The sequence below is a fragment of the Corvus cornix genome, chromosome 12 (assembly GCF_000738735.6).
Source record: "Corvus cornix cornix isolate S_Up_H32 chromosome 12, ASM73873v5, whole genome shotgun sequence".
In the NCBI taxonomy this organism is placed as follows: Eukaryota; Metazoa; Chordata; class Aves; order Passeriformes; family Corvidae; genus Corvus; species Corvus cornix.
In genome coordinates this window covers 11,544,919-11,568,493 of record NC_046342.1, presented here as the reverse complement: position 1 = coordinate 11,568,493, position 23,575 = coordinate 11,544,919, and the positions used below count along the sequence as shown (strand labels likewise).

The window sequence follows — 23,575 nt, the reverse complement described above, 5'->3', positions numbered from 1 at the left end:
CCATTCCCCAGTGTGGCCAAGAGTGGCAGGAGGGAGGAAACTGAGGCAGTGGATACAGCAAACAAGACCATTTAAAAAACAAGACGAGACAGGGGCAGCAGCCGGGGCCATGCTGCCGCAAGCGGGGGCTGCTCCCGCCCGGCCCAAGAGGGGCAGGCAGGGCCCGGCCCCGCCCGGTGGTCCTCGAGGAACGGGAGCAGGCACAGGCACAGTGCCCAGCAGGCACAAGCACAGGGGAGCCACGGGGTCCTGCACCACGGCCTAAAACTGGAGAGAAAACACAACGGCTGTTAGTCCCTGCTTGCAGTGCTCTGAAAGCCCTCACCACTGTCCTGGCACCCAGAATGGAGGCTGAGGGTGGCCACTGCTCACAGGGATCCATGCTCAGCTTCTCCTGCTGCCTCCCCCACGCACTGCACGACCATCTTGGCACCCACCAAAAGGGTCTCATCCCCCAAGGCTGCTGCTGCCACTGAGCAAGCTCTGGGGGTCTTAAAAGGTGGCACTTCATGAGCAAAGGGGATAAAAGGACCTTTGGCATCTTCTCCTCCCTGTCTCCAAGAGGTTCATTGGGTGGGATGTCACCCTGTCCTCACTAATGGGACAGGGGGGCTCTGGGCACAAGGGCCACACTGGCTTTGAGCCCAACACCCCACTCCCAGAATCAGAGACCCCTCCTCCCATTTCAGAGTCTCACATTCTTAAGGAACTCCTCTGCCACGATGCGAGCCCTGGCATTGACAGAGAGCTTCATCTCACTGATTTCCTTGTCAATCTCCTCCATGAAATGGATGACAAAGTCCACCAGCTTGTGCTTGTACATCTGCTCCGTGTGGAAGTTCGTGATCAAGAAGCTGATGTCATAGCCCTGCCCAAGAGAGAAACACCTTAGGGTTTAGCACCCAAACCGCTGCCCATGCAACCTCACATCCCAGTTCTACACTGGACATCCTCCCAGTGCCAGGAGCAGAGTCAGGAGTTGCTTTGTCCCCTCCCTGTCATCTCACCTCCACGGGCTTCCTGCGCAGGATAAAGAAGTTCTCAGCCCTCATCATCATGAAGCGCATAAATTTGTGGCACAAGATCTTCTCAATCTCATCAGCCTGGAGAGAGAAAAGGGAAGTGAGGCTTCCCCACAGGCTGAGCTGCCAGGCCCCTGCCCAAACCCCCCCTCACCTGCTTCACTGCGATGCTGACGCGCACAGAGTTAATGGAGCCCTCAATGAGGACCTTCTCTTTCTCGTTCCTGCTGATGATCACCGGCTGCAACAGCAGCTCTTTGCTGCTCCTGTGGACAGAGGGAGGGCAGGAGTGACTCAGAGGGAAGCATTTACCGGTGGGAAACAGGGAAGGGGAGCCGCAGGGATCACGGGGATGTGGGGACCTTGCTACAGGATGCTCCCGCCTTCCGAAGATGTTCCTCCTCGGGGCAGACACTCCCTCGGTCCCAAGCTACAACCCCTTCCTCCTCCCCACGCGTCCCCTGCTCCCTGCCGGCACCGACCCCGTGCCTAAGGGCTAGCGGGGTGCCCAGCGAAAGGCAGGAACGGGCCAGCGGCCCCCAGGGCGGGCAGCCAGGACTCCGCAGGGTTCCCCTGGTCCCCTCCCGCCCCCGTACCTGACTTCCACCTCGGGTTTGTTGTGCCGCTCCACCACCTGCGAGGAGAAGTTCTCCAGGCACAGCGCGGCCTGCAGCGTGGCGCGCACCGCGTTCAGGTACGGGCGCAGCGTGGCAGTCTGCGGGGACACGGCGGCGGCGTCAGACCCCCGACCGGAGCCCGGGGCTCGGGCCTCGCCCCCTGCCCCAGCCCCCGACCAGCAGCCCGCAGCCCCCCCAGCTCGGCCCACTCCGCTGGTCCCGGTTCCGACCCTCCCCAGCCTCCCCGCTGCCACCGCCCCTCACCGGGCGCCCCCCGCCCTACCATGGTGGCGGCGGCGCTCCGGTCCCGGCAGGCGGAAGTGGCTGATCACCTCTTCCGGGATGCGCGGCACCTCCCACTGCGGCGGGGGGGGGCGGCGGAAGGCTCCCGCCCTGCGGCCCGGCCCCCCCGCGGCACGGAGCCGGGTGGCGGCGGCGAGAGTTCGCGCAGCTCCCCCCGCGGCCTGCCGCGCTTGGTAGGCGCCTGTCAGCGTTTCCATATTAGGGAAGGGAGATGGAGGGCGGGCTGGGCCAATGAGCGGCGGCGCGGGGCGCGGCGCGGCCAATGGGAAGGGGAGGCGGGGCCCCCGCGGGGCCGGAAGGGGCGCCCGGCCCAGACCCGGCCCCGCGGCCTCCGCTGCGCCCCGGGGCCGGCCCCGCCTCGTCCCCGCAGCGACCCGTGATCCCCCCCCGGGTCCCCGCAGCGCCCCGGTGATCTCCCTCCGGTTCCCCTCGGTGATCCCCCCGCCGGGTTCCTCGGCGCCCCGGTGATCCCCCCCGCCTTGTTCCCTCAGCGCCCCTGTGATTCTCCCCACGTTTCCCTCAGCGCTCCGGTGATCTCCCACCCCGGGTTCCACAGAGCCCCGATGCCCCGCCACCCTCCGTAGGTCCCCACTCCACTCCCTTCCCTCCCGACTTCCCCTGTCCCCGGCTCCCCCGTGCGCCCGTCGGTCCCCCAGAGCCCACTCGGTGCCCGGTCCCCACCGCCATGAGCGAGCTGAAGGACTGCCCGCTGCAGTTCCATGACTTCAAGTCGGTGGACCACGTGAAGGTGTGCCCCCGGTACACGGCCGTGCTGGCCCGCTCGGAGGACGATGGCATCGGCATCGAGGAGCTGGACACGCTGCAGCTGGAACTGGAGACGCTGCTGTCTTCTGCCAGCCGCCGCCTCCGCGTCCTGGAGGCCGAGACGCAGGTGCTGGGACCACGTTGGGTCAGGGACAGGCTCTCTGTCTGGCTCCTTCCTACCAAGGGGCTGCCTCTGGCCTGCCCCTGCCCAGCACTGGGCACAGGACCTTATGAGGCATCACTCTCTTCCAGATCCTGACGGACTGGCAGGATAAGAAGGGCGACCGGCGGTTCCTGAAGCTGAGCAAGGACCACGATGTGGGCACATCTGTCAAACATGGGAAGCCAAAGAAGCAGAAGCTGGAGGGCAAAGGGGGCCATGGGACTGGGCCTGGGCCTGGCAGGCCCAAGTCCAAGAACCTGCAGCCCAAGATCCAGGAATATGAGTTCCAGGATGATCCCATTGATGTGCCCCGCATCCCCAAAAATGATGCTCCGAACAGGTGTGTGGGTGTTGGGGGGCGTTGGGATCATCTTTCTCCTTCCTTGGAGCACCTGGCACAAGGGCTGCTTCTAGCCCGAGAGAAGAGGTGCCACAGGGGGAAAGGGGACATGTGTCACCTTCCACGTGCTCCCCTGCAGCTCCCCCTCACAGTTCATCTGTCTTCACAGGTTCTGGGCATCGGTGGAGCCGTACTGTGCCGATCTCACCAATGAGGAGGTCAGAGTCCTGGAGGAGCTGCTCAAGCCACCGGAGGATGAGGCTGAACATTACAAGGTGAAAAGCTCCTGAGCCCCTTCCTCTGCCCTCTCTCCCTATCCTCTCTGGCACTTCACAATGAGCATTCATGCCTGGGATGTTGCCATGGCACTGGGGAGGTGAAAGGCAAGGCGGAGGTGAAAGGCAAGGCAGAGGCTCCAGGAACTGTGCTGAGCCTTGCTCTTGCAGATTCCACCGCTGGGGAAGCATTACTCCCAGCGCTGGGCACAAGAGGACCTGCTGGAGGAGCAGAAGGATGGAGCCCGGGCAGCAGCTGCTGCCGACAAGAAGAAGGGTGTCCTGGGGCCACTGACTGAGCTGGACACTAAAGGTGCCCCCATCCCACCCCTGCCTTTGCCCAGAGGGGCTGGGAGTGCTTGTGCCCAGTGGAGCCAGGCCCAAGAAAGTCTGAGACTGCCCTGCCCCACTGCTCACCTCTGTGCCTTTGGGGTTGCTTTTTTCCTCCCAGACGTTGATGCCCTCCTGAAGAAGTCAGAAGCCCAGCACGAGCAGCCAGAGGACGGGTGTCCCTTTGGTCCCCTGACACAGCGTCTCCTGCAGGCCCTTGTGGAGGTGAGGGGCTCCGATGGGGCCACGCCATGATGGCCTGGCACTGTGGGCCATTGCTGCCAAGACCCAGCACTGTAACCCTTCCCTTGTGCTCCCTTTGCTAGGAGAACATCATATCCCCTGTTGAGGACTCCCCGATCCCTGAGATCACTGGCAAGGACTCAGGAGCTGACGGTGCTGGCACATCTCCCCGCAGCCAGAACAAGCCCTTCAGGTGAGCAGCTCAGGCGAGCCCGGAGCTCAGCACTGCCCGTGGGTGCACGGAGCACGCTGCTGGCTCCCTGCCACTGTGAGTCACAGGGAGCAAAGGGCGTGTGGTGAGCAGCAGCCACTCTCCACCCTGGCAGTGTCCCCCACACCAAGTCACTGGAGGGGCGGATCAAGGAGGAGTTGGTGGCCCAGGGCCTGCTGGAGTCAGAGGACCGTCCGGCCGAGGACTCGGAGGACGAGGTGTTGGCTGAGCTGCGCAAGAGGCAGGCAGAGCTGAAGGCGCTCAGCGCCCACAACCGCACCAAGAAGCACGAGCTGCTGCGGTAAGAGCGAGCGGGCAGGGACGGGTGCAGGCAGGGGGCTGCCCAGCAGGGCCTCACACCCCCCTGTGCCCCCCAGGCTGGCCAAGGAGGAGCTGCACCGGCAGGAGCTGCGGCAGCGTGTCCGCATGGCTGACAATGAGGTGATGGACGCATTCCGCAAGATCATGGCTGCCCGGCAGAAGAAGCGCACACCCACCAAAAAGGAGAAGGACCAGGCCTGGAAGACCTTGAAGGAGCGGGAGAGCATCCTCAAGCTGCTGGATGGGTAGCGGGGACCAAGGACCCCCCAGTCGGTGTGGACCTCACCTGCAGGGGGCTGCCCTGCCTGAGCCCAGCCACCACTGGGCGGAACTGGCACAGCCTCCCCCATGCCCTGAGTTTGCTCGGCCTCCCCACTCAGATGAAGGAGCCCAGCTGCTGTCCCCTCCCTGTGCGGGGCTGTCACTGACCCAAGCTGGGCACCCCGTGGAGTTGCAGAGGTCCCTCCCATGAACACCCCGACCCCGGCTGGTGGCTTCCACTCCCATGTCTCCGCACGCTCCCCGTTACTCGGGTGACATCAGCCAGGTCACTGCAGGGGCCAGATGTGGTGGCTGTGACGGTGCAGTTCCCACGGTCCCCTGTCCCTCTCTGTGATGTGGGGCAGGGGGAGATCCCAGACCCCACGGGTGGACTGGGGGGAGTGGGGAGGAGAAGGGGCTGGAGGGGTGGGAGGCCCGGTGGGTGCGTGGCCGAGCTCTCCATGTACCGGTGGTTTCTATTGCCGCGAGCACGGGCAATAAAGGTAGCCGTGTGCAGGTGATGGTGTGGGGACATCATGGGGACGGCCCTGCCCGGCTGTGGGGGTGGGTCCTGCTGGTGCTGGGCTCAGTCTGGGGAGGAGGGCGAAGAGTGGCGGGGCTGGGTCTGTCCGGCATCTACGCAAGGAACGCCCTCGCATCCCCACAACAGGCGCGCGGGGGGAGCGTGTGGGTGTGGCCGCGCCGCGCGTGTCGCCCTCTCCGCGCCTTTCCCGCGTGTCCACGCGCGCCCGCGGTCACGCGTGTCCCCCTCCTTCCCACCGCGGCCGAGCCGCCCCCTCCCATTGGCGGCGCCGCGCGCTGCCCGCCCCCCGCCGTGACGTCAGCGCTGTCCGGCGGCGCCGCGCCGGGAGGAGTCGCCGCTGCTCCGCCGCTGGGCCCGGGGCCGGGGCCGTCGGTAAGGGCGGGGCGGGGCGGGGGCGGCGTGCCCACGCGCGGAGACCGTGCCCACGCGTGACACCGAGTAGCGGCGGCGGAGCCGCGCATCACCCGCGCCACGCAGCTCTGCTCCCACGCGTGTCCCTCCCGGCGCGGCTGTGCCAGCTGGCGGGCGTGGGAAATGGCGGTGGGGATTCCCCCGTGCACCCACGCGTGTGTCTGGGGCCCTCCCGCTGCCTGCCCGCCCCGCACCCGCCCCATGGGCGGGCATCGGGAGGGTCCCAGCATGTTTCCCCAGTGGGGCAACCTACGCCAAAACTCCTGCGTCGACACAGCTTGTTCCCATCACCCCAGGATGACAACTACCTCCCCATAGCACCCTGTCATCCCGTGTGTCCCCATGCCATCCCAGCACGCTGGCAAGCTGTCCCCACTTGTGTCACAGGTGGGAGTGGGTGGCCCCATAGGGCACCATGCCGCTGGGGCAGGATGGGCTCAGCTGGAAGAAGAGGACCGAGGATATTCAGAGGATCTATGATTTCCGAGATGTCCTGGGCACGTGAGTTGCAGACTGGTGTGGCACACCAGTGACAACCCACTCGTGGTGATGGGTCTGGCCCCTCAGGCTTTGCCCACCCTGCCATATGGAACCAGCTCAAATCCTGGCCCAGGGTGGGACTGGCATATGAGGGGACATGCTGTGGGGCACAGGTGCCACCTCCCTCTGGTGCTGGCTGGTTCCCGGTGCCGTGCTTGAGGGTGCCTGGGGGTGGTCCTCTGGCTAGCAGAGGGGTTCCCAGTGGTGCCCACGGCACTGTAAGGCTCTTAGGCTAGATTAGCAGGTTAATTATGTTGAGGCTTAGGGCCCAGCGCAGCGCAAACACACTGCCTGTCACTCCTGTCATTTCCCCACCTGGGCACTGCCAACAGCTCTGGCTGGCTCCTGGGTGGCCCTGGGTGCTACAGCATGGCACAGCACAGGGCTGCCACAGCCCACACGGGGGCTCAGCCCCAGCACAGCTCGACCTCAGCAACACCACAGCCTTATCCTGCCTGATATGGGGATGGTGCAGCCACACAGGGAGGGCGGAGGGTGCCAGGCATCCTATTGCTGGCAGGGTCCATGTTCGGCCATCTCAGCGGGCTGCTCCTGCTTGCTTTTCTCCTATAAATAGCTGGACTTTCTGCCTGTCGCCATGACAATCATGGCAGGGTGGCATTGGCAGCTCCAGCTGGTGGCCCCCTTGCCCTGCTCATCCCTCACCCCCCCCAGGGGGGCCTTCTCCGAGGTGGTCCTGGCAGAGGAGAAAGCGACGCGGAAGCTCGTGGCCATCAAGTGCATTGCCAAGAAGGCACTGGAGGGAAAGGAGACCAGCATTGAGAATGAGATTGCCGTCCTCCACAAGTAGGGGCTGTCCCAGCACCAGGGTGGGGGTCCCACTCTGTGCTCCCCCACATCTGGCACAGCCCCCCACTGCCAGCACTCATTGCCGCATGTTATTGCCAGTGCCCAAAATAGCCAGTGGTGTGTGATGACCTGCGGTGCAGAGCCTGGCTGCTCCCTGTCCCATGGGGGCTGAGGTGGGGGCAGTTGGGTGCCCTCTCACCCCCCTGTGCCTCCCCCTGCAGAATCAAGCACCCCAATATCGTGGCCTTGGATGACATCTACGAGAGTGGCACCCACCTCTACCTCATCATGCAGCTGTGAGTGACATTGGGGGGCTCCAGAGGGGCTGGGGGGGGCATGCTGACGGGTGCTGCCCATCCCCGCAGGGTCTCCGGGGGGGAACTCTTTGATCGCATTGTGGAGAAGGGCTTCTACACCGAGCGGGATGCCAGCACCCTGATCCGGCAGATCCTCGATGCTGTCAAATACCTGCATGACATGGGTATCGTCCACCGTGACCTGAAGGTGAGCAGTTGAGGGGGGACACACACAGCACATGGTGGTGGCGGCAGGAGGAGACCCCAGTCACCCCTCCCTGTACCCTCCTCTCCTCGCAGCCCGAGAACCTGCTCTATTACAGCATGGATGAGGACTCCAAGATCATGATCAGTGACTTTGGGCTGTCGAAGATCGAGGGCTGTGGCAGTGTCATGTCCACAGCCTGTGGCACCCCTGGCTATGTGGGTGAGTGCCTGCCATGGGCTGCCACCATCCTAGGTGTGGGGTTGGGGTCCCCCCACAGGTTGGGGTCCCCCCTCACCGCTGCCATCCCACCCAGCCCCTGAGGTGCTGGCACAGAAGCCCTACAGCAAAGCAGTGGATTGCTGGTCCATTGGAGTCATCGCCTACATCCTGTATGTATTCCCCCTCCCACTCTCTTCCCCTCCTGGGGGCCTGGCACCTTGGGGCTGCATGGGACCAGCAGCCCCCTCCCCACTGCCCCCTAGGCTCTGCGGCTACCCCCCTTTCTATGATGAGAACGATGCCAAGCTCTTTGAGCAGATCCTGCGGGCTGAGTACGAGTTCGACTCACCCTACTGGGATGATATCTCAGACTCAGGTGAGCTGGAACCACCAGGGCAGTGGGGCCTGTGAGCCTGGCACAGCTTCACAGTACCCGGAGGAATGGTGGACACAGGCACTCAGAGCTGCTCCATGCTCTGTCCCAGCCAAGGACTTTATCCAGCACCTAATGGAGAAGGACCCTGGCAAGCGCTTCACCTGTGAGCAAGCCCTGCAGCATCCCTGGTAAGGGGGAGACCTTTCACTGTCTGTCCCTGTCTCCAGCTCAGCCCACAGCAGTCATGGGGTAGGGAGGCCCCTGCTGACCCCTGTCTTGCTCCAGGATTGCCGGGGACACAGCCCTGGACAAGAATATCCACCAGTCAGTGAGTGAACAGATCAAGAAGAACTTCGCAAAGAGCAAGTGGAAGGTGAGTGTGGGGTGCTGGTGGGTGTTAGGGGGTGCAGCAGCCCCTCAGGCACCCCTGACAGACACTGTGGGGTTGGTAGCAAGCTTTCAACGCCACAGCGGTGGTGAGACACATGAGAAAGCTGCAGCTGGGAAACAGCCAGGACGTCCCTGGGCAGATGACTCCCACCAGCCCTGGAGAGCGGCTGGTCAGGGGGACCAGCAATGGTGAGCTCTGAGCCCCCTATCCCCATCCCACACCCCTCGGGGCTGCCACCAGGATCTCACCCTGCTCCTCCCTGCAGGGTCAGAGTGTGGGCGCCCACCCACAGGCAGAGCTCAGCATCTCCCACCAGACTGAGCATGGCCCCATGTAGCTGCATCCAAGGGGGCCCAGGGGGGTCCAGCCCCCCACGGGCCCTGTGTGGGGTGGGGGGCTCTGCAGTGCAGGACCAGGGGAGACAGTGTGGAGGCACCATGCTCGGCTTGCCCTGGGTATGCAGGGCTACCCCTCACTGCAGCCTCACAGCAGAGTTCTGCACTGGGGCACGAGTACCCCACAGAGCCCCCCAGCTTGGGGCTGTGTCCTGGGCCCCTTCCCACACCCCCTCCCTCCCTCCACACCTGGCCTGGCACTGTCCCACACCCCCAACCCCAGCATGTTCAAGGACAATTTTCCAAATGGATGTTTCTATTTTATTGCTTGTAATAAAGGCAAGAGGCCAAAGGTGCTTGGCTCAGCTCTGCACTGAGGGAGCTGGACACAGCCCTGACCCACCCAGCCTCACTGCCCAGGGCAGCAGCTTCCCCCATGCACACAGTGGGCAGGCAACAGGCAGCTGCCCACACCCTTCTATCCCAGGCTGGCAGCAGGTGCCATGTCCCACTCAAGTCACTGTTCCTCCTGGAGTGTCCCTAGAGGGGCCCATCCCCATAGCTCTCCCAGCCTCAGCTCTCCCAGGCCCGATGCTGGCTGCTGGCTGGTTTTGGCCCTTGCGGAGATCGGCACAGAACAGGACCTGGAGTGGGGAGAGATGATGGGGTGGGCATGGCTGGGGTGGGGGGCAAGGGTGCCAGGAAGGGGGGGTACTCACTGCCTGTGCCCAGCCGGCACGAGGGCCCCACAGGCCCCGGAAGAAGTCACCTGCGGGGAGAGGTGAACACCAGTGTGGGGGACACTGGCACCATCCACCACCCCTGAGGGTCCCATGTCAGAGTCCAGCTCTGCCCTCACCGATCTCCTGGTAGGCCCGGGGGGTCAGGCTCTTGCCGCCCAGTGCCACGCCATAGCGCTGCCGCGCAATGTGCCAGACATGGGTGTCCACCGGCACCGCCTCCGCCTTGTCCAGGGACAACAGGCAGACACAGTCGGCCACCTGCCACCAGCAGTACCCAGTCAGCCCCCAGTGCTGGTCTCTGCTCCCTGTCCCACCCTCATCCTGGCACCCACCTTGGCACCTACGCCAGGCAGGGCACACAGCACCCTCCGGGCCTCGGCATAGGGCTCGGTGCGGAGCTGGCACAGCCCCTCGGTGCCAAGCCCTTCGGCGATGGCCCGTGCACTGCCGCTGACGAACTTGGCCCGGTACCCAAAGCCCAGCGCCCGCAGCCGGGCCTCGGCATCAGCGCCTGCGGGGGCACAGCAGAGGGACGTGAGTGCACGCAGGCGAGGCCATGGCAAGATGACAGCAGCAGCAACGGGGTGGTGGTGGACCTGTGAGTGCCGAGAGGGATGGGAAGGCGTGGAAGGGTCGGGAATCGAGGCAGCAGAGGCGGCGGCCGAAGGCCTGGCAGAGGCGCTCGATCATGGCAGTGATGCGGGAAATGTGGTTGTTGGAGGTGCAGATGAAGGAGAAGAGGCACTCGACGGGGTCCTGCCGCAGCACCCGCACCCCTGCAGGGAGGATGCAGTGAGGAAACGCCGGGCAGGTGCTACGGCCATCCCGTGTACCTCCGTGGGGCCGCCTCACCTGGGAAGTCATTGGCCACCTTGCGGAACAGGGGATCGGCCGCCCCCCAGGCACGGTACAGGGCCGACAGCCCCACGTCCAGCTGGAAGTAGTCGCGCAGGATCCGGTCCGTCTCTGCGGCGTCCAGCTTCGTTGCTTTGGCGGGACACCCACCCTGCTGCTCCTCCTCGTGCTCATCCTCCTCGCCGTACACCGTATACCAGAGCCGGTCCCCGTCCTGCCGCAGTGTCCAGACGCGCCCCCCCAGCACACCCGTCCAGGCCCCCGGGCTGCTCTCCCACCACCTGCCGCACACGGGGGGATCGGGGCCGGCTCGGACGCGCCGGGCAGGGCCGGGGGATGCCCGAGACCCCTGGCTGGCTCACCGGAAGCTCTGTCCCGAGGAGAGCACCAGGTCCAGGCGCAGCTCGGCCGGTGGGCACGGCAGGCAGCGCCACAGGGACGGGCAGGCGGACGGGGCGTCCCGCAGCTTCATGGGGGTCGGGGGAGCGACTGCACGCCCCTGCCCGCGAGGGCGGCGGAGTCAGGGCACCGCCCGGTGCTATGCCCCGGCTGCCCCACAACCCCGGCCCGGCCCCACACCTCCCCACAGCACCCCAGCCCGTGCCCCCGCCCCCGGCCCCGCCGCTCCCCACCCCAGCTTCCGCTCGCAGCCGGAAGCGCGGCCAGCGCCGCCACGCGTGTCCGCCCCGCTCCCGCTCCCTCCCCGCCCGCAGCGGCCGCGGCTCCGCAGCGGAGGTTTATTTTCTAAGAATCAATAGATTTTTCTTCCTTCAAAATAAATACAAACAACGTCCGAGCGCGGGGCCGGCCAGGGGCTGGGCCCGGGGGGGGGGGGCAGCACGGGAGTGCGGGGCGCGGGGGGCCGCCCTGGGGCACGGCGGCGGCCAGAACAGCATCCCGGGGAGCGGCAGGCTGGGGGGGAGCGGGCACCGGGAATGGGAGAGTGGGGGGGGCACGGGGGACCGGCCCCACCCCTCCCGGTCCCCTGGCCCCCGTGGGTGCAGGCCAGCTGCACGGGGTGGGGGGTCACCGAGCCCCGTTTGCCCTGAGATTCGGCAGGGGAGCGGCTGGCGGGCACCGGCTCAGTCGCTCTCACTGGAGTCGCTGCTCTGCTCGCCCTGCACCTTGTTGCGGTGCTGCATGGCGCGGTGGTAGGCGATCTGCACCGACTTCCGGATGTTGGACTTGCGGCCCTCCAGCATCTTCTCTTTGTCCAGGTCCTGGTTCACCCCCAGAGGCACCAGCTTTGTCCGGGGCAACCACTGCCTGCAGAGAGCAGGGGGCCACCTCATTTGAGGGTTACAATCGTCTCCAGGGACCCCCCCGCCCAAAGCCCTCGGCAACCTGGCCTTACCAAGTGCGCTTGTTGTCGAAGAACAGGACAAGGTAGAGGTGCTCGCGTGCTTCCTGAGTCATCTGCTCCCCCAGCTTCAGCACCTCCAAGGGGGGCACGGGGATGGGGACGCCATGGTGGAACATGCCTTCCCGCGGCATCTTGGGGTCAATGATCTGCCAAAAGAGCAGGGGAGGGCTGAGAGGAGAACAGGGACCCCAAGAGCCAGTCTCCAGGGAGGGGACATGGATTTCAGAGGCCCTGATGATGGGCAGTACTCACCAACGCTGGGTAGGAGGGGTAACCCCGGCACTTGGCCCACACCAGGTCCAGGGCATCCAGGGAGGAATCCTCATCCTCAGACAGCCACCCCGCGCCACGCCCCATACCCTTACGCACCACTGTACAGGAGGAGAGGGGAGTCAGCTGTGTCCCCCCAGGTGATGGTGCCAGACAGGCACAAGGCTGCACAGCCATAGTACTTACTCCCGTGCCCCACACCTCGTCCCGTGCCCACGGAGTAGGACTCATTCTCCGTCCCTGATGTGTCCTCACTGCTGTCCTCTGGGAAGTTCACTCGGGAAAAGGAGGGTTTCCCTCTGCCCTGCTTGGAGGGCGTTGTGCTGCAGAGACAGGGAGCAGAGCCATCAGCAGGAGTCATGTTAAGCTTCCAGAAACTGCTTTCCAGAGGGCCAGGCTGGTGGGACACCAGGGCTTGTGGTCTCCAACTGCTGGCCTCAGCACTGGGAAGGACTTGGCAGGAGTACCAGGCAGAAAGGTGGGATGGTGCTATTGCCAGGGTGCAAGCCAGACCCTCACCCAGTTTCACCTGGGAGGACCAGAAGATGTGCCCTGATCCAAATTAGAGGCATAGGCAGGAACCTGCTAGTGCTGGCTGCTGGAAGGACCAATGACAGAGCAGCTGCTGTGCAAAGAGGGGATTCCCCAGTTTATGCTTCCTATTAGCTCTTTGCCACACGCTCATACCTTTAGGTTTTACATTAAAAAAGGCACAAACCCCACACATTTCTAGAGATTAGCAGCCCGGCTGCAGGAGGATGAACAAGACAGGGACCACCAGAGACCTCGTCCAGCAACTCAAGGCTGAGAGCTGCCCACTACCAGCCTGGGCAGCACCGTTGTCAGCAGAGCTGGGCCAGGGACAGTACCTGGTGCGGTCTGAGGCAGCACTGCTGCTGCTGCTGCTGCTGGACTCTGAGTCGGAGCTGCTCCGGGGAAGATTGCAGTCGTTGCGGTACACCAGGAAGCTCTTCTTCACGGGCTGGTTCCCACTGCTGAAACCGTTGGCTGGCAGGTCTGAAAAACACCCCAACAAAGAGCATTACCACTGCACCAGAGCCTGCCACACACTGCCAGTGGGGCCACAGCTGCCCAGCTGCACCCACCCATGGTGGTGTCCTCTGTGGACTTGTCACTGTCACTGTCCGAGCTGGAGCTGGGGCGTGGGCTTCGCCCTCTCTTCCTCTGCCGCTGGGAGGACCCCATTATTGGCAGTTGGGGGGGCCCAATGGGGCTGTTCCCATGCCCAGGAGTGATCTGGCTGTCTCGATTCTTTGGGGGGCGTCCTGGACGTTTTGGAGGGCCTGCAGTTTTAGGGTTCTTCTTGGAGAAGAGAACAGAGGTCCTCCTGCCAACTTCATGTGCTGGGGTAGAAGAAGAATTGGGACCTAGACCTGGAAGAGAAAGGAGGTGTCAGCTGCAGCCCTGATGGCAGGGACTGCATGGCAGTAGTGTCAAGAAACAGCTTCATTTCTTGGGAACATTATTTCAGATGATCATCCCTGACTGCAGAAGAACCTGCTTTTCCCAGTGATTAGGGGACAGAACTGGGATGCAGAGGTGGTAAACCCCCAGTAACTCATAGCAGCTCTGCCTGAAGCTTTTGCTGTGCTCCTCACAAGAGCCCAGCTCAGCATCTCCATCCAGGGAGCTGGCAGATGGCCTGTTTGACTCTCAGCCCTGGGAAAACGTTTGGAGCTCAGCAGTCAGTGCTGTTGCAACTCCCTCCCATGCCCTCAGGCAGGAAGGAAAACCGAAGGCAGCCTGCTCCATGATGCCACTAAAAACCAGGTAACATGGCCAAGCTGGCAGGGCCTGGCAGGAGGAAACAATCCACCTCATGCCCCACGTCACACAGCTGGAACTGTCAGTCTCTGGAACAACATCCAGTTCCTCGACTGACAAGGAGATTGAGTTCACCAGGTGAGTGCTGACCGCAGCTGTGAACACCAGTGACCTACCAACCCTCCCCAGGGCCAAACACACACCAGGCTGTGGCTGTTCCAGACACAGGACATGGCCTCCTTCATCCAATCCCCCCTGCTTGGCTGGCACAGCTCACTACACAAACTATCCAGTGAGCATGCTGGGAGGGAGCCTGGGGAAGCACAGATATCATACTCTGCATCTGCCCCTATCGGAGGCACTACAGGAAGTGAGGAGCCCCCGCAGGGGAATGCACAATAAGGGACTGTCCCACAAGAGGCCACCTGCCCCGTTCCTATGGAGGGGTGAAGAGCGAGGTGTGTGTGGAGAGCTGCCCACACAGTCCTTCTGCCTCAGGAGGCACCTGTCAGGGCAGCCTCTCCCCAGCCAGTCCTGTCCAGAGGCAGCTCTTCATGGCTCCCCAGACTGGCAGTTCTGGAGAGAGCATTACCTTTGCCAGTCTCCTGGCTGCTGCTCTCCTCCGCAGCACTGTCCGTCTGCAGGTCCTTCTCACAGGGGTTGTGGGACTGCAGGACTCCCCTGGCAGAGGAGCTGTGCCGCTCCAGCCCATCCCGGCCCAGGTCCCGTGGGTGTGCGAGCTTCCGCCGTAGGACTGTGATCTCCTTCTTGATCATCTTGGCCCGGCGGGACCGTCCTATGCTCTGCTTGCCAGCGTTGACCTCATCCAGCCGCTCCAGCAGGATCTTTAGCTGCTCCTCCAAGGGCAGGTGCTTCTGATTCTCCGAGAGCAGCAGCCGCATATCTTCTGGGGAAACAAAGAGGAGCAGATGCATGAAAGAAATCAGGAACTCATTGGAGCTCCTCTACCTGAAAGGGCACGAGGCACTCCAGGTTCCCTGCAGGGAAGAAGGAGCTGACATGGCATCAAACACCTGTGAACCCTTTAGGGAAGTTATCCTAAAAGACCAAGAGAAGGACCCCTGTGGGAAGTCAGCCAGTTGGGACCACTGGGGAAAGCAGGCTGATCAGCAGTGTGGAGAATACCAGCATTCACATTGTCTGGAACAAGGACACAACAGGAAAGAAAGGACACACAGACAAATCACTGCCTAGAACCAACCTAATGGGGCTGATAGGTACCTGGCTAACAAAATCAGCAGCTCTCCAGGGAGTGGGGACACACAGCCCAGCATTACACTTAACCTCCCAGAGGAGGCAGGTCAGACTCTTGGGTGCCTTGACTCTGCCCAGACTTTACCTCTGAGTAGCCCTCGTACCCCAGGACAGGGAACGAGTACCCACCATCATCAATGTCTTGGATCTGAGCCTCTTCCACTGTTACACAGTGGGGGAAGTGCATGCCTGTCTCAAAGTCAATGCCCATCTTCTCTGCCTGCCGGCGAGCCTGCCGGAGCACGGCACCTCCCTGCTCCCGCAGACGGATGGCTGCCCGGTAGAAGATTGTGTCTTTGGCATTGTATTTCAAACAGTTGTTAATAATCAGGTTGAAATCCTCCTCAAAGTCATCAAAATTCAGATAGCGATAGGCTTCCAGATTTTGTTTCATTGTCTGAAAATCCATCGGCTTCTTGATGTGATCCAGGTAGTCTGGGACCTGCATGAGGAAAGAGCCAGAGCTAAGAGCCCAGGAGCCACAGTTAGCAGTACCTGCTCCAAGAAAACAGTTGTTAGAGGAATCAGGTATCGCTCCCTGTGCTCTGCCCAAATGCACATCGGGGAATGCTGTCTGCTTTTGCAGCTTGAGGAACAGCAACGCCTCCGGACTAGGAAGCCCATGTGCTGTGCTCAACCTGCTAGAGCGGATACGCGCTCCGAAGCATTTTACAGCTCCAGCACACACGCCAGCATCCTATCCTCAACTTCTGCCTGCAGGCAGCTGGGATCCAGTATGCTACAGGTTATTCCCTGGAGAGGGAGCTGCAAGTGCAGCCCCAGGGGTGAGGGTGAGTGCAGAAAGGTAAAACAGAGCCGTCCAGGTGGCAGCACTGGCTGCAGGTGAGATGGTGCAGCCTGCCTCCCCATCTGCTAAGATGCCTCCATGCTGACCTGCTGCCAGAACCTTGCAGAGACCATGTGGACTTTGCCCATATTCCCAGGCAGGGACTCCATGACAGTCTCAGGAATTCTCTCTCCTACCTGCAGCAGTGGCAGTCTGACATCCCTGTGTCCCTGCTCAGTCAGTCACCTAGCAGAGGCCTTCAGAAGAAGACGGGTAAGAGCATGCCAACTGCTAAGGGCTGGCACTTTGCCTTTCCCAGTGGGAATCCCCAACTGCTCACAGACCCTGGGATGTCACAAGTAACACATGCAAAGGAAGGGCCAAGTGCTGTGCTCCCAGCTGTCACCAGCTCAGCTGTTCTGCATTCGGCTTATCCAGGAGGGGCATTGCTGCCCACCCCCCTCAAGTGAGTGAGTGATGCTGGGATGTGTGAGCCAGCAGCAGCTGCTCAGGGATCTTCTGGACCAGAGCACACCCTGGGCAGCCCTTGGCAGGAGCAAGGGACAAGTTTGAGTGAAGTAGAAATCTGGGGGAGGGGGTTCTTACTTCGTAGATTTCTGTTACCTCAGACAGAGGGACCGGCTCACTGAAGATGTTGCCCGTGTCTTTCTCCTGCAGCTGCTCAAGCGTCTTTCGGAGGAGGATGAGGAAGGGGGTCAGCTGCATTTCCAGCGCCACCTGCTGCACTTTGATCTGAAACAAAGGAACAGAGCGGGGGCTGAGCCCCTGGCCCCAGCCAGGCAGTGGGGACTGTCCCCAGGGAGCAGCAGCCCTGCAGGACAGCAACACCTCTCCTCTCCTTGCAGGGGCAGTGACTGCCCCTCACCCCCGTTTCTGGGGAGCAGAGGTGTAACACCAGCTCCAGCACCTCTGCGTCCCACCTGCGCCTCACGGAGCAGCCATCTTTGCTCAGAGCCATTGGAGCAGGGCGCAGCACAAGGGGACCCGACACACCTACAGCACTCTATGGAGCCCCTGCTGATGCCCACCCCAGCGGCTCCCCAAGGAGGGGCAATCATTACCGTCTCTCTCTTGAGCTTCTCCCGCTTGCGTATCAGCTCCACCAGCAAGCGCGCACGCTCGAGGTCATGGCGCAGGCGCTGCCATGACTTCAGCTGTTCCTTCAGGGCCCAGTTCTTATCCTCAGTGTCTCTCTGTGGGAACATCAGAGGCCATGAGCTGACAGAAGATGTGCTCCCATCTCTGCCTTCCTGACTGTGTGCTGGGGCTCTTCCCTTGCAAAGGGAACCAGCATGCCTGACCAGCTGGTCCAGCGAAGGTCACAGCTCTTTTCTTGTAACCTAGGCAGGTGATTCAAGACCAATCTGACCTCTGGTGAGAGCTAAATACCTGCCCCTTGGTCACCAAGCCCTTAGGATGTCAGGAGGTGGACATCCTGAGCCTCTGGAAATACTCCTCCTAACATGACCGACTGCCTGTAGCTGCCCAAGAGGTCGGTGCTGCTGCTCACAGCTCTGACAAAGTGCAACAGGGCAAAAAGGGAATCCCAGCTCTGGTTGCTTTCATTTCTGGAGCACCAAAAAAATTAAACCTTTTATCCTGCCATAGCCAAAACTGAGCAGAAACAGTCTCAACTCTTCTCCAGCAAAAATAAGTAAAAGTAGACAAAGGCAGGAGAAACCCCTGCCCAGTCACAGTCATCAAAGGGCTCAGAAAGAAAGATTTAGAGCTCAGATGGGGAGCCAGAAGAAAAATCTTCCTCTCTGGCACCAGACTTCACATCTGTGAAGTGCTGACTGTGGGCTGAGGCAGACTGTGGGCTGGAAGCAGCACCCGGAGGGAGCACTCCTGGAGCAGTATCAGAAACTGGAAGCGAGGCCTTGGTTTGTTCCAGACTGTTTCTGGAGATGCCCAGCCATCTCTCTGAGCACTTCCTGACACAGTGGCCTCATACTAAAGCCATTTCTGACAGGTTTGCCACCACCACTGGCTAAATGCAGGCACAAGAAAGGAACTACCTTCAGCATGGCAGCCTGCCAGTGCCGTTGTTGCCTGGCAATTCTCTGAACACTGAGAGCAGAGGAGAAGGTGAAGCAGCAAAAGCAGCTGAGGCTGCCCTTTCCTCATCTGAAAGCTCATACCCCTGATCCCCATCTTGCACCTGGAGGCATTGCATGCAGCAAAGGCTCCAAGCCCACAGCTCCAAAGGCACAGGAAGCACACATACAGCCAGGGTTCCCTGCAGTCCCCCAACAAGCAGACCTTACCTGGTCGCAGTTTCTCTGTGACTGCAAGTGTGTCTGAAGGCGGCGGAGCAGGGGGACACCATTGCGGGACTGTCTCTTCAGAGTCCAGTAGCTGTGCAGCCTCTGCATGAACTGGCTCTTCCTCTGGATGGTTAAACGGTTTGTAATCTTACTGAGCCTGAGGAAAGGAGAGGAACCACAGAGTGCATCAATGAGACAAGTCTGGCTGCTGTAGGAGAAGCCCTGGCTAGGGACATGTAGCAGCAAGGCCACCCGAGAGGAGCTGAGAAGCTCCTCAGGCAGAGAGCACCCTTTCCGTGGCAGGACTTTCTGTAACACCAAGCCACAAAGGGTAAGCACAACAGAGGATGCCAGGAAATGTGCAGCCTTGCCCCTCCATAAGAGACTTGTCCTTTCTACTTACTGTCAACTTTTGGGCAAAGCCTGGGGCAGGATGGGGTGCAAGACAGCCACCCTGGGGGCTGGACCTTTAACAGCTCCCATGGTCCCTGAGACCAGGAGTGTTAAGGTGCTACTACCCCAAAACCATTATTTACCGGGCTGAGGGCCACTTGCTGTGACAGAGGGTCTGGCCAAATGTTACCAGAGAAACTCAAGCCCTGGCAAAGCACGAGGAGGGAGCAGGAGGCATGAATACAACAGAGGTCCCATCCAAGACTATCCTAAACAGCCCAAAACATCACAAAAGGGATTGCTTACTTCCTACAACAACAGATAGTCTGGAGGGGCTGTTTAGCCTTGCTCAGTAGAGTTGGACAGAGATGCCCTGCTAGCACAGAGCCAAAGGGACAAACCCTCAGCATCTCCCCACCTCCCAGGGACAGCTCTTCCCAGAGGATGACCCAACCTGCATCAGTCTCAGCTGAAGAGGATGGGCACAGCAGCTTCATGTGCCATCACTGGCCAAGCACAGCTCCCACAGGAAGACGTGGCAATCTGGCAACAGCCCTTGAAGAATAATTAATCCCAACAGGAAGGCCTGGGGAGAGGTTAACAGCTTCTAGCTCAGTGTGGGTTTCGCTGTGAGCACGATAGCAGCAAGACCCTACAAATTGCCTGCCAACACGTCCACACATTAAGAAAAGAGGCTCTTGCTATGGAGCAAGCCCTGAGTGAGCAAAAACATAAGTTTGGGACACAGACTGTGGCGAAAAGCCTGCAGCCTTGTGGCAGAGACCTGCCTCCCCAAGTCACCAGAATGCTGCCCAGAGGGTAGTGGCTTCCATGTGCTCCCTTCCAACTGCACAGGAGATAGTCTTGAGGGTCCTGACAGTGTCCTATGGTCACAGCCCCAGCACAGCTCCTGCCACAGGAAGGAGGAGAGCTCAGCAGCTCAGGATTGGTGGCTCACCACCACAAAGGCAAATGCTTCCATGCCCAACCTGTGCTTCAACTGGGTGTCATCTGCTGCAGAGTGACAATGAGATCCAAAAGCATCCTAGGATGCCCTTATGCCCTTTACACGCTGCTGAGGACATCCAGACTTATAAACTACACTGACAAATTCTGGCAAGGCTCTTAGGTGCTCTTGTTGTGGGATTTGCATGCCAGCCCAACAATCTAACAAGAGCAAGGCACAAAGCAGTTGCACCTGTAACTAAAGGGTGTTTGCATCTTCCCATGAAACCACAGGTTTGGAATGTGACAGAAACACAACCCCTTGTGAGGCCTCATGCTGGGGAGTCAGCCTTAGGATCGCCGTGTTCCTTGGCAAGCAGGAGTCCTGGTGCTCTCCAGCCACCCCTCCTCACAGACAGCTTTCAGCTCCCGTGGCCGCCCAGCCCCGCTCCAACAGGCAGCACCGAGAAGGAGCAGCTGCTGCTGCGCCTGGCAGAGAACACTGAGGACGCCCAGCAAGGGGTACGTGGCTGCTGGGATGGATGAGCTCTGCTCAGCAGAGCACAGGGATCCCAACCCCAGACCTCTCTACTCCAGAGCCAAAATAACCCGGGATTAGCCCGTTTGCCAGGCCTGAATCGCTCCCATACTTCTGTCTTTAGCCTGACACAGGCTCAGGAGAGAACAGACCTCGGCAGAAAGGAGAGCAATTCCCTCCTCCCCGCCTCATTTACTCCAGTGCCTGAGGTCAGCACAACAGGAAAGTAGTGCTGGGAACCTCCAGCTGCTTCCTGACGCATCCGGCCAAGTTCATTTTCTACTGTTATACTAACAGCAGCTATTTCCTGCCCTGCTGAGGGCCCAGAAACTTTTGAAGAGCAGCACATGGCCCTGCCTCTTTGCAGGACTCCCAGAGGAAACCACCATAGCCCTCTGTGACAACAAAGTGAGAAGTACCTGTGCAAAAAGCAACGGAGAGGAATAGGATAATGCCCACATGGAAAGCAGGACACAAAGCATGGAGGAAAGGAGAAATTTCTCCCCAGTCCAGGGAGGGTGGCAGGTCGTACCTGTGGGGAGGGATGCAGGGCACGGAAACCACAGGCGCTGCAGCTCGTTTCTCTGCCAGGATCTTCCGTGCCTTCTTCATCTTGATCCTAGACTTGGCCTTTGCTTTTTTGACTTTCTCAGAACTCCAGCCCTTCCCCTCCTCCTCTTCCTCCTCATCCTCCTCTTCTCCCTCACTGTGGGAGAGGGCGGGAAGCCTGCGCACGGAACCTGGCGGTGTGTGGATGTCGCAGTAGGCAGTTTTGCGCACACTGAAGGAGGTACCATTGGCACCCGTCTCCCGGACGGGCTCCATCTTCATGTACAGCCCGGCCTGCTGGGCACAGGTGACATGGAAGGCGGTGTAGCAGTTGGCTTTGTGACACTGGATGCAAGCCCCAGAGCCGCGCTGCTTGCAAATGTAACAGGTCAGCTTCCAGCGTGCGGGCGGGATGTGCTCGATGCTGTCGATGGGTTCTAGGAAGACGGTGTTGGCAAAGCACACCTCCGGGATCCAGAGGGCACAGACCACGTGTGCCCAGCGCCCATCGTCCGTCTGCTTGAAGGCCCCCCCCTTGTTTGGACAGAGGGCACAGTCCACAGCGCGCGAGGGTGACTGCAGGCACCGTCTGCAGAGCCACTGTCCCTCAGGGATGTAGGGCACCCCATAGCACTCCTGGTGCACAGCCAGGTTGCACATGTCGCAGAAGAGGATGACGTTGCTGTTCTGACACTCCCCATCGTTGCAGATGCAGCAGACGGCATCCTCATCCACCAAGGCGTTTGGGTCCCCCTTGTTGTGGCTCTCAAAGTAGGACTCCTTCTCTAGCCGGTCCATCAGGTACTCAAAGATCTCCTGGGGAATAGGGCTCACGCCTTCGTTCTTCCGCCTCTCATTCATGATGTCCAGCCAGATGTAATCCTCCTCATCCATGTCATACTCCACCTCCTCATCCAGCTCCTCTGCTGACTTCTCGATGTACCTGGAAGGACAGCATGGGAAAGTAAGGGCATGTTTGACATGGTTGGAGCTGCTGAGCCCCAACTCCAGGATCTGTGGCTGAGGGAATGTTCAAATGCTCCAGCATTTCCAGCAGTAAGTCAAAATAAAGAAACAGGGACAAGGCAGGAATGTGCAGAAGTGGGAGGTGCTGCTGCACCCTAACTAGCAGAGTGGCACAGCAGCAGCTTGGAGACAAAACAACACTGGTCTAAGGAGCAAGGTCAGGCCTTGGAGACTCTTCAGTGCAAGGAGGGGGCCTGCATGTGCCAGCCAGCAAGTGCCAGTGCTCTGGAGACAGCAGCCTCACAACCAAGACAACCATGCATGAAGGCACCATGTTTCATTAATTCTGGTTAATTAACCAGGGGGGGTCTGTTAATTCCTGCCTGAGGTATTAATTGGGGCTACTGCACCCACCAAATCTCTCAGAGAGTAGTGTAGGATAACCATTAAGAATTACGCCCGCAGACAGATGCTACAGGTACTGGTGCTGCAGGGCTCTGAAACTATCCTGGCATACCTCCAAAGAGCAGCAAGAGAGGCAAAAGGACACATTTGGGTTTTGTTTCAATTTTATGTGCTGATCCAGCAAGGAAAGAGCACAGCAGTCAAACTGCTGGCAATGACCTAAGCAGCAACTGAGAGCTCTGTAGATGCACAGAACCCTCAGAACTGTGATGTGACACCAGGCAGAGCCCCAGGAGCCTGAAGCTATGGAACAGCCAGCTCTGTTCCTGGGAGAGGCAGACAGAGGCCATTTCCAGGAGCCACGGGCAAGCCACTTGAACAAAGTGCGGCAAATTCCTCCTCCAAACCCAGGGCATGAACCTAGGAGTCTCGTTGCACCCTGGCACGGACAATACCTGTAGTACGAGGTGGGACGAGGCGGGGCGTCAGGGGTGTCCTGCTCCAGCTCTCGGTACACCACCTCGGGCAGCTTCGGGGTAGTGCTGGCCGAGGCGTTGTGGTGATGGTGGTTGGAATCCTTGCGCTTCTCCTTGTTCTTGTGCTTCCCAGATTTGGGCGGGACGCTCTGCGTCTCCGTGTTCTCCTTATTGCTTCCATTCTCGGGCACCTCCTCGGGAACATCCTCGTCCTCGGACACCACGTCGAGATTATCGAAGATGCTGATGCGGTGGACGCGGCCATGCAGGTCCACCTCCACCATGCGCTGGGCCTGGGCGTAGGTCATCACCTCTCGGCCGGGCGACTGGGAGGTCTCGGAGGGGCTGGGCGACTGCTTGTTGGCGGCGCGGGCCTGGCGCCCCTTCTTCTTGTGCTTGCGCAGGGGGGTGTGCTGGGGCGGGGGCGGGTTGTCGTGGTCATAGTGGTACAGGTGGTACTCGATCCCGCTGTAGCTCTTGTAGATCTTGCGGCAGGTGCCCACCGGGCACTCGTAGGGCGGCTTGGTGGCCCGCAGGTTGTGGCAGAAGGTCTTCACGTCGAAGTCTACGCCCATGGCGGGGCCGCGGGGGCCGAGGCCGGGCCGGGCCGGGCCCCCCGCCCCGCCGCCCCCTCCCCGGGCCCCGGCCGCCCTGCCCTGGCTCCCCGCTGCCCGCTCCCTCCCTGCGGCGGCGCTCCCCGGCGCGGGGCCGCGCTCAGCGGGCGGGCGGCTCCATGGGCGGCGGCGGCGGCGGCGGCGGCGGCGGGCCCGGGCCGGCCCCAACAATGGAGCTGCGGCGGCGCCTGGCGCGGGGCGGCCGCTGGGTAAAGCGCCGCGCCGCCCTTAGCAACCGCACTTTCGCCACGGCACCGCCGGGCAGCGGCACCGGGTGGCGGCGGCGGCAGCGAGGACGGAGGAGACGGGGAAGGCGGCGGCGGCGGCGGCGACGACGGGGCG

General features: G+C 61.3%; 5 protein-coding genes across 10 annotated transcripts; 2 read left to right on the top strand and 3 right to left on the bottom strand.

Annotated features, from left to right (window-relative positions):
* Positions 1 to 53: 53 nt before the first annotated feature.
* ARPC4 (actin related protein 2/3 complex subunit 4) lies at positions 54 to 2,071 on the bottom strand. The gene is made up of 6 exons (XM_039558714.1): positions 1,923 to 2,071; positions 1,619 to 1,737; positions 1,177 to 1,288; positions 1,008 to 1,103; positions 698 to 868; positions 54 to 267 (listed from the first exon to the last, which is right to left on the bottom strand). Exons 1-6 carry the CDS (start codon positions 1,923 to 1,925, stop codon positions 262 to 264), a joined length of 507 nt encoding a protein of 168 aa, XP_039414648.1. The 5' UTR covers positions 1,926 to 2,071; the 3' UTR covers positions 54 to 261.
* A 177-nt stretch (positions 2,072 to 2,248) lies between these two features.
* TADA3 (transcriptional adaptor 3) lies at positions 2,249 to 5,372 on the top strand. The gene is made up of 8 exons (XM_010390381.3): positions 2,249 to 2,834; positions 2,960 to 3,210; positions 3,380 to 3,485; positions 3,657 to 3,798; positions 3,937 to 4,040; positions 4,142 to 4,251; positions 4,385 to 4,570; positions 4,647 to 5,372. Exons 1-8 carry the CDS (start codon positions 2,628 to 2,630, stop codon positions 4,837 to 4,839), a joined length of 1,299 nt encoding a protein of 432 aa, XP_010388683.2. The 5' UTR covers positions 2,249 to 2,627; the 3' UTR covers positions 4,840 to 5,372.
* Positions 5,373 to 5,664: 292 nt separating this feature from the next.
* CAMK1 (calcium/calmodulin dependent protein kinase I) lies at positions 5,665 to 9,333 on the top strand. The gene is made up of 12 exons (XM_039558711.1): positions 5,665 to 5,767; positions 6,194 to 6,307; positions 7,022 to 7,153; positions 7,378 to 7,452; positions 7,522 to 7,660; positions 7,753 to 7,879; positions 7,974 to 8,049; positions 8,143 to 8,255; positions 8,365 to 8,443; positions 8,541 to 8,628; positions 8,708 to 8,834; positions 8,912 to 9,333. Exons 2-12 carry the CDS (start codon positions 6,222 to 6,224, stop codon positions 8,965 to 8,967), a joined length of 1,098 nt encoding a protein of 365 aa, XP_039414645.1. The 5' UTR covers positions 5,665 to 5,767; positions 6,194 to 6,221; the 3' UTR covers positions 8,968 to 9,333.
* On the bottom strand, positions 9,280 to 11,160 carry OGG1 (8-oxoguanine DNA glycosylase). Of its 4 annotated transcripts, XM_039558709.1 has the most exons (7): positions 10,942 to 11,158; positions 10,577 to 10,860; positions 10,321 to 10,500; positions 10,057 to 10,235; positions 9,841 to 9,982; positions 9,701 to 9,750; positions 9,289 to 9,625 (listed from the first exon to the last, which is right to left on the bottom strand). In XM_039558709.1, exons 1-7 carry the CDS (start codon positions 11,049 to 11,051, stop codon positions 9,494 to 9,496), a joined length of 1,077 nt encoding a protein of 358 aa, XP_039414643.1. In that variant the 5' UTR covers positions 11,052 to 11,158; the 3' UTR covers positions 9,289 to 9,493. The 4 variants fall into 4 exon arrangements, with proteins under 4 accessions (XP_039414642.1, XP_039414641.1, XP_039414643.1 ...); XM_039558708.1 differs by having other exon boundaries at positions 9,280 to 9,750; positions 9,841 to 9,946; positions 10,942 to 11,160; XM_039558707.1 differs by having other exon boundaries at positions 9,280 to 9,750; positions 10,942 to 11,159.
* Positions 11,161 to 11,302: 142 nt separating this feature from the next.
* On the bottom strand, positions 11,303 to 23,251 carry BRPF1 (bromodomain and PHD finger containing 1). Of its 3 annotated transcripts, none has more exons than XM_010390380.4 (13): positions 22,599 to 23,251; positions 20,756 to 21,715; positions 18,348 to 18,504; positions 17,142 to 17,273; positions 16,684 to 16,812; positions 15,402 to 15,714; positions 14,590 to 14,904; positions 13,319 to 13,606; positions 13,082 to 13,229; positions 12,399 to 12,535; positions 12,195 to 12,313; positions 11,934 to 12,088; positions 11,303 to 11,845 (listed from the first exon to the last, which is right to left on the bottom strand). In XM_010390380.4, the coding sequence occupies exons 1-13, from the start codon at positions 23,192 to 23,194 to the stop codon at positions 11,662 to 11,664; spliced, it is 3,633 nt and encodes a 1,210-aa protein (XP_010388682.4). In that variant the 5' UTR covers positions 23,195 to 23,251; the 3' UTR covers positions 11,303 to 11,661. The 3 variants fall into 3 exon arrangements, with proteins under 3 accessions (XP_010388682.4, XP_039415153.1, XP_039415152.1); XM_039559219.1 differs by having other exon boundaries at positions 12,414 to 12,535; XM_039559218.1 differs by having other exon boundaries at positions 14,590 to 14,901.
* Between the last annotated feature and the right edge of the window lie 324 nt (positions 23,252 to 23,575).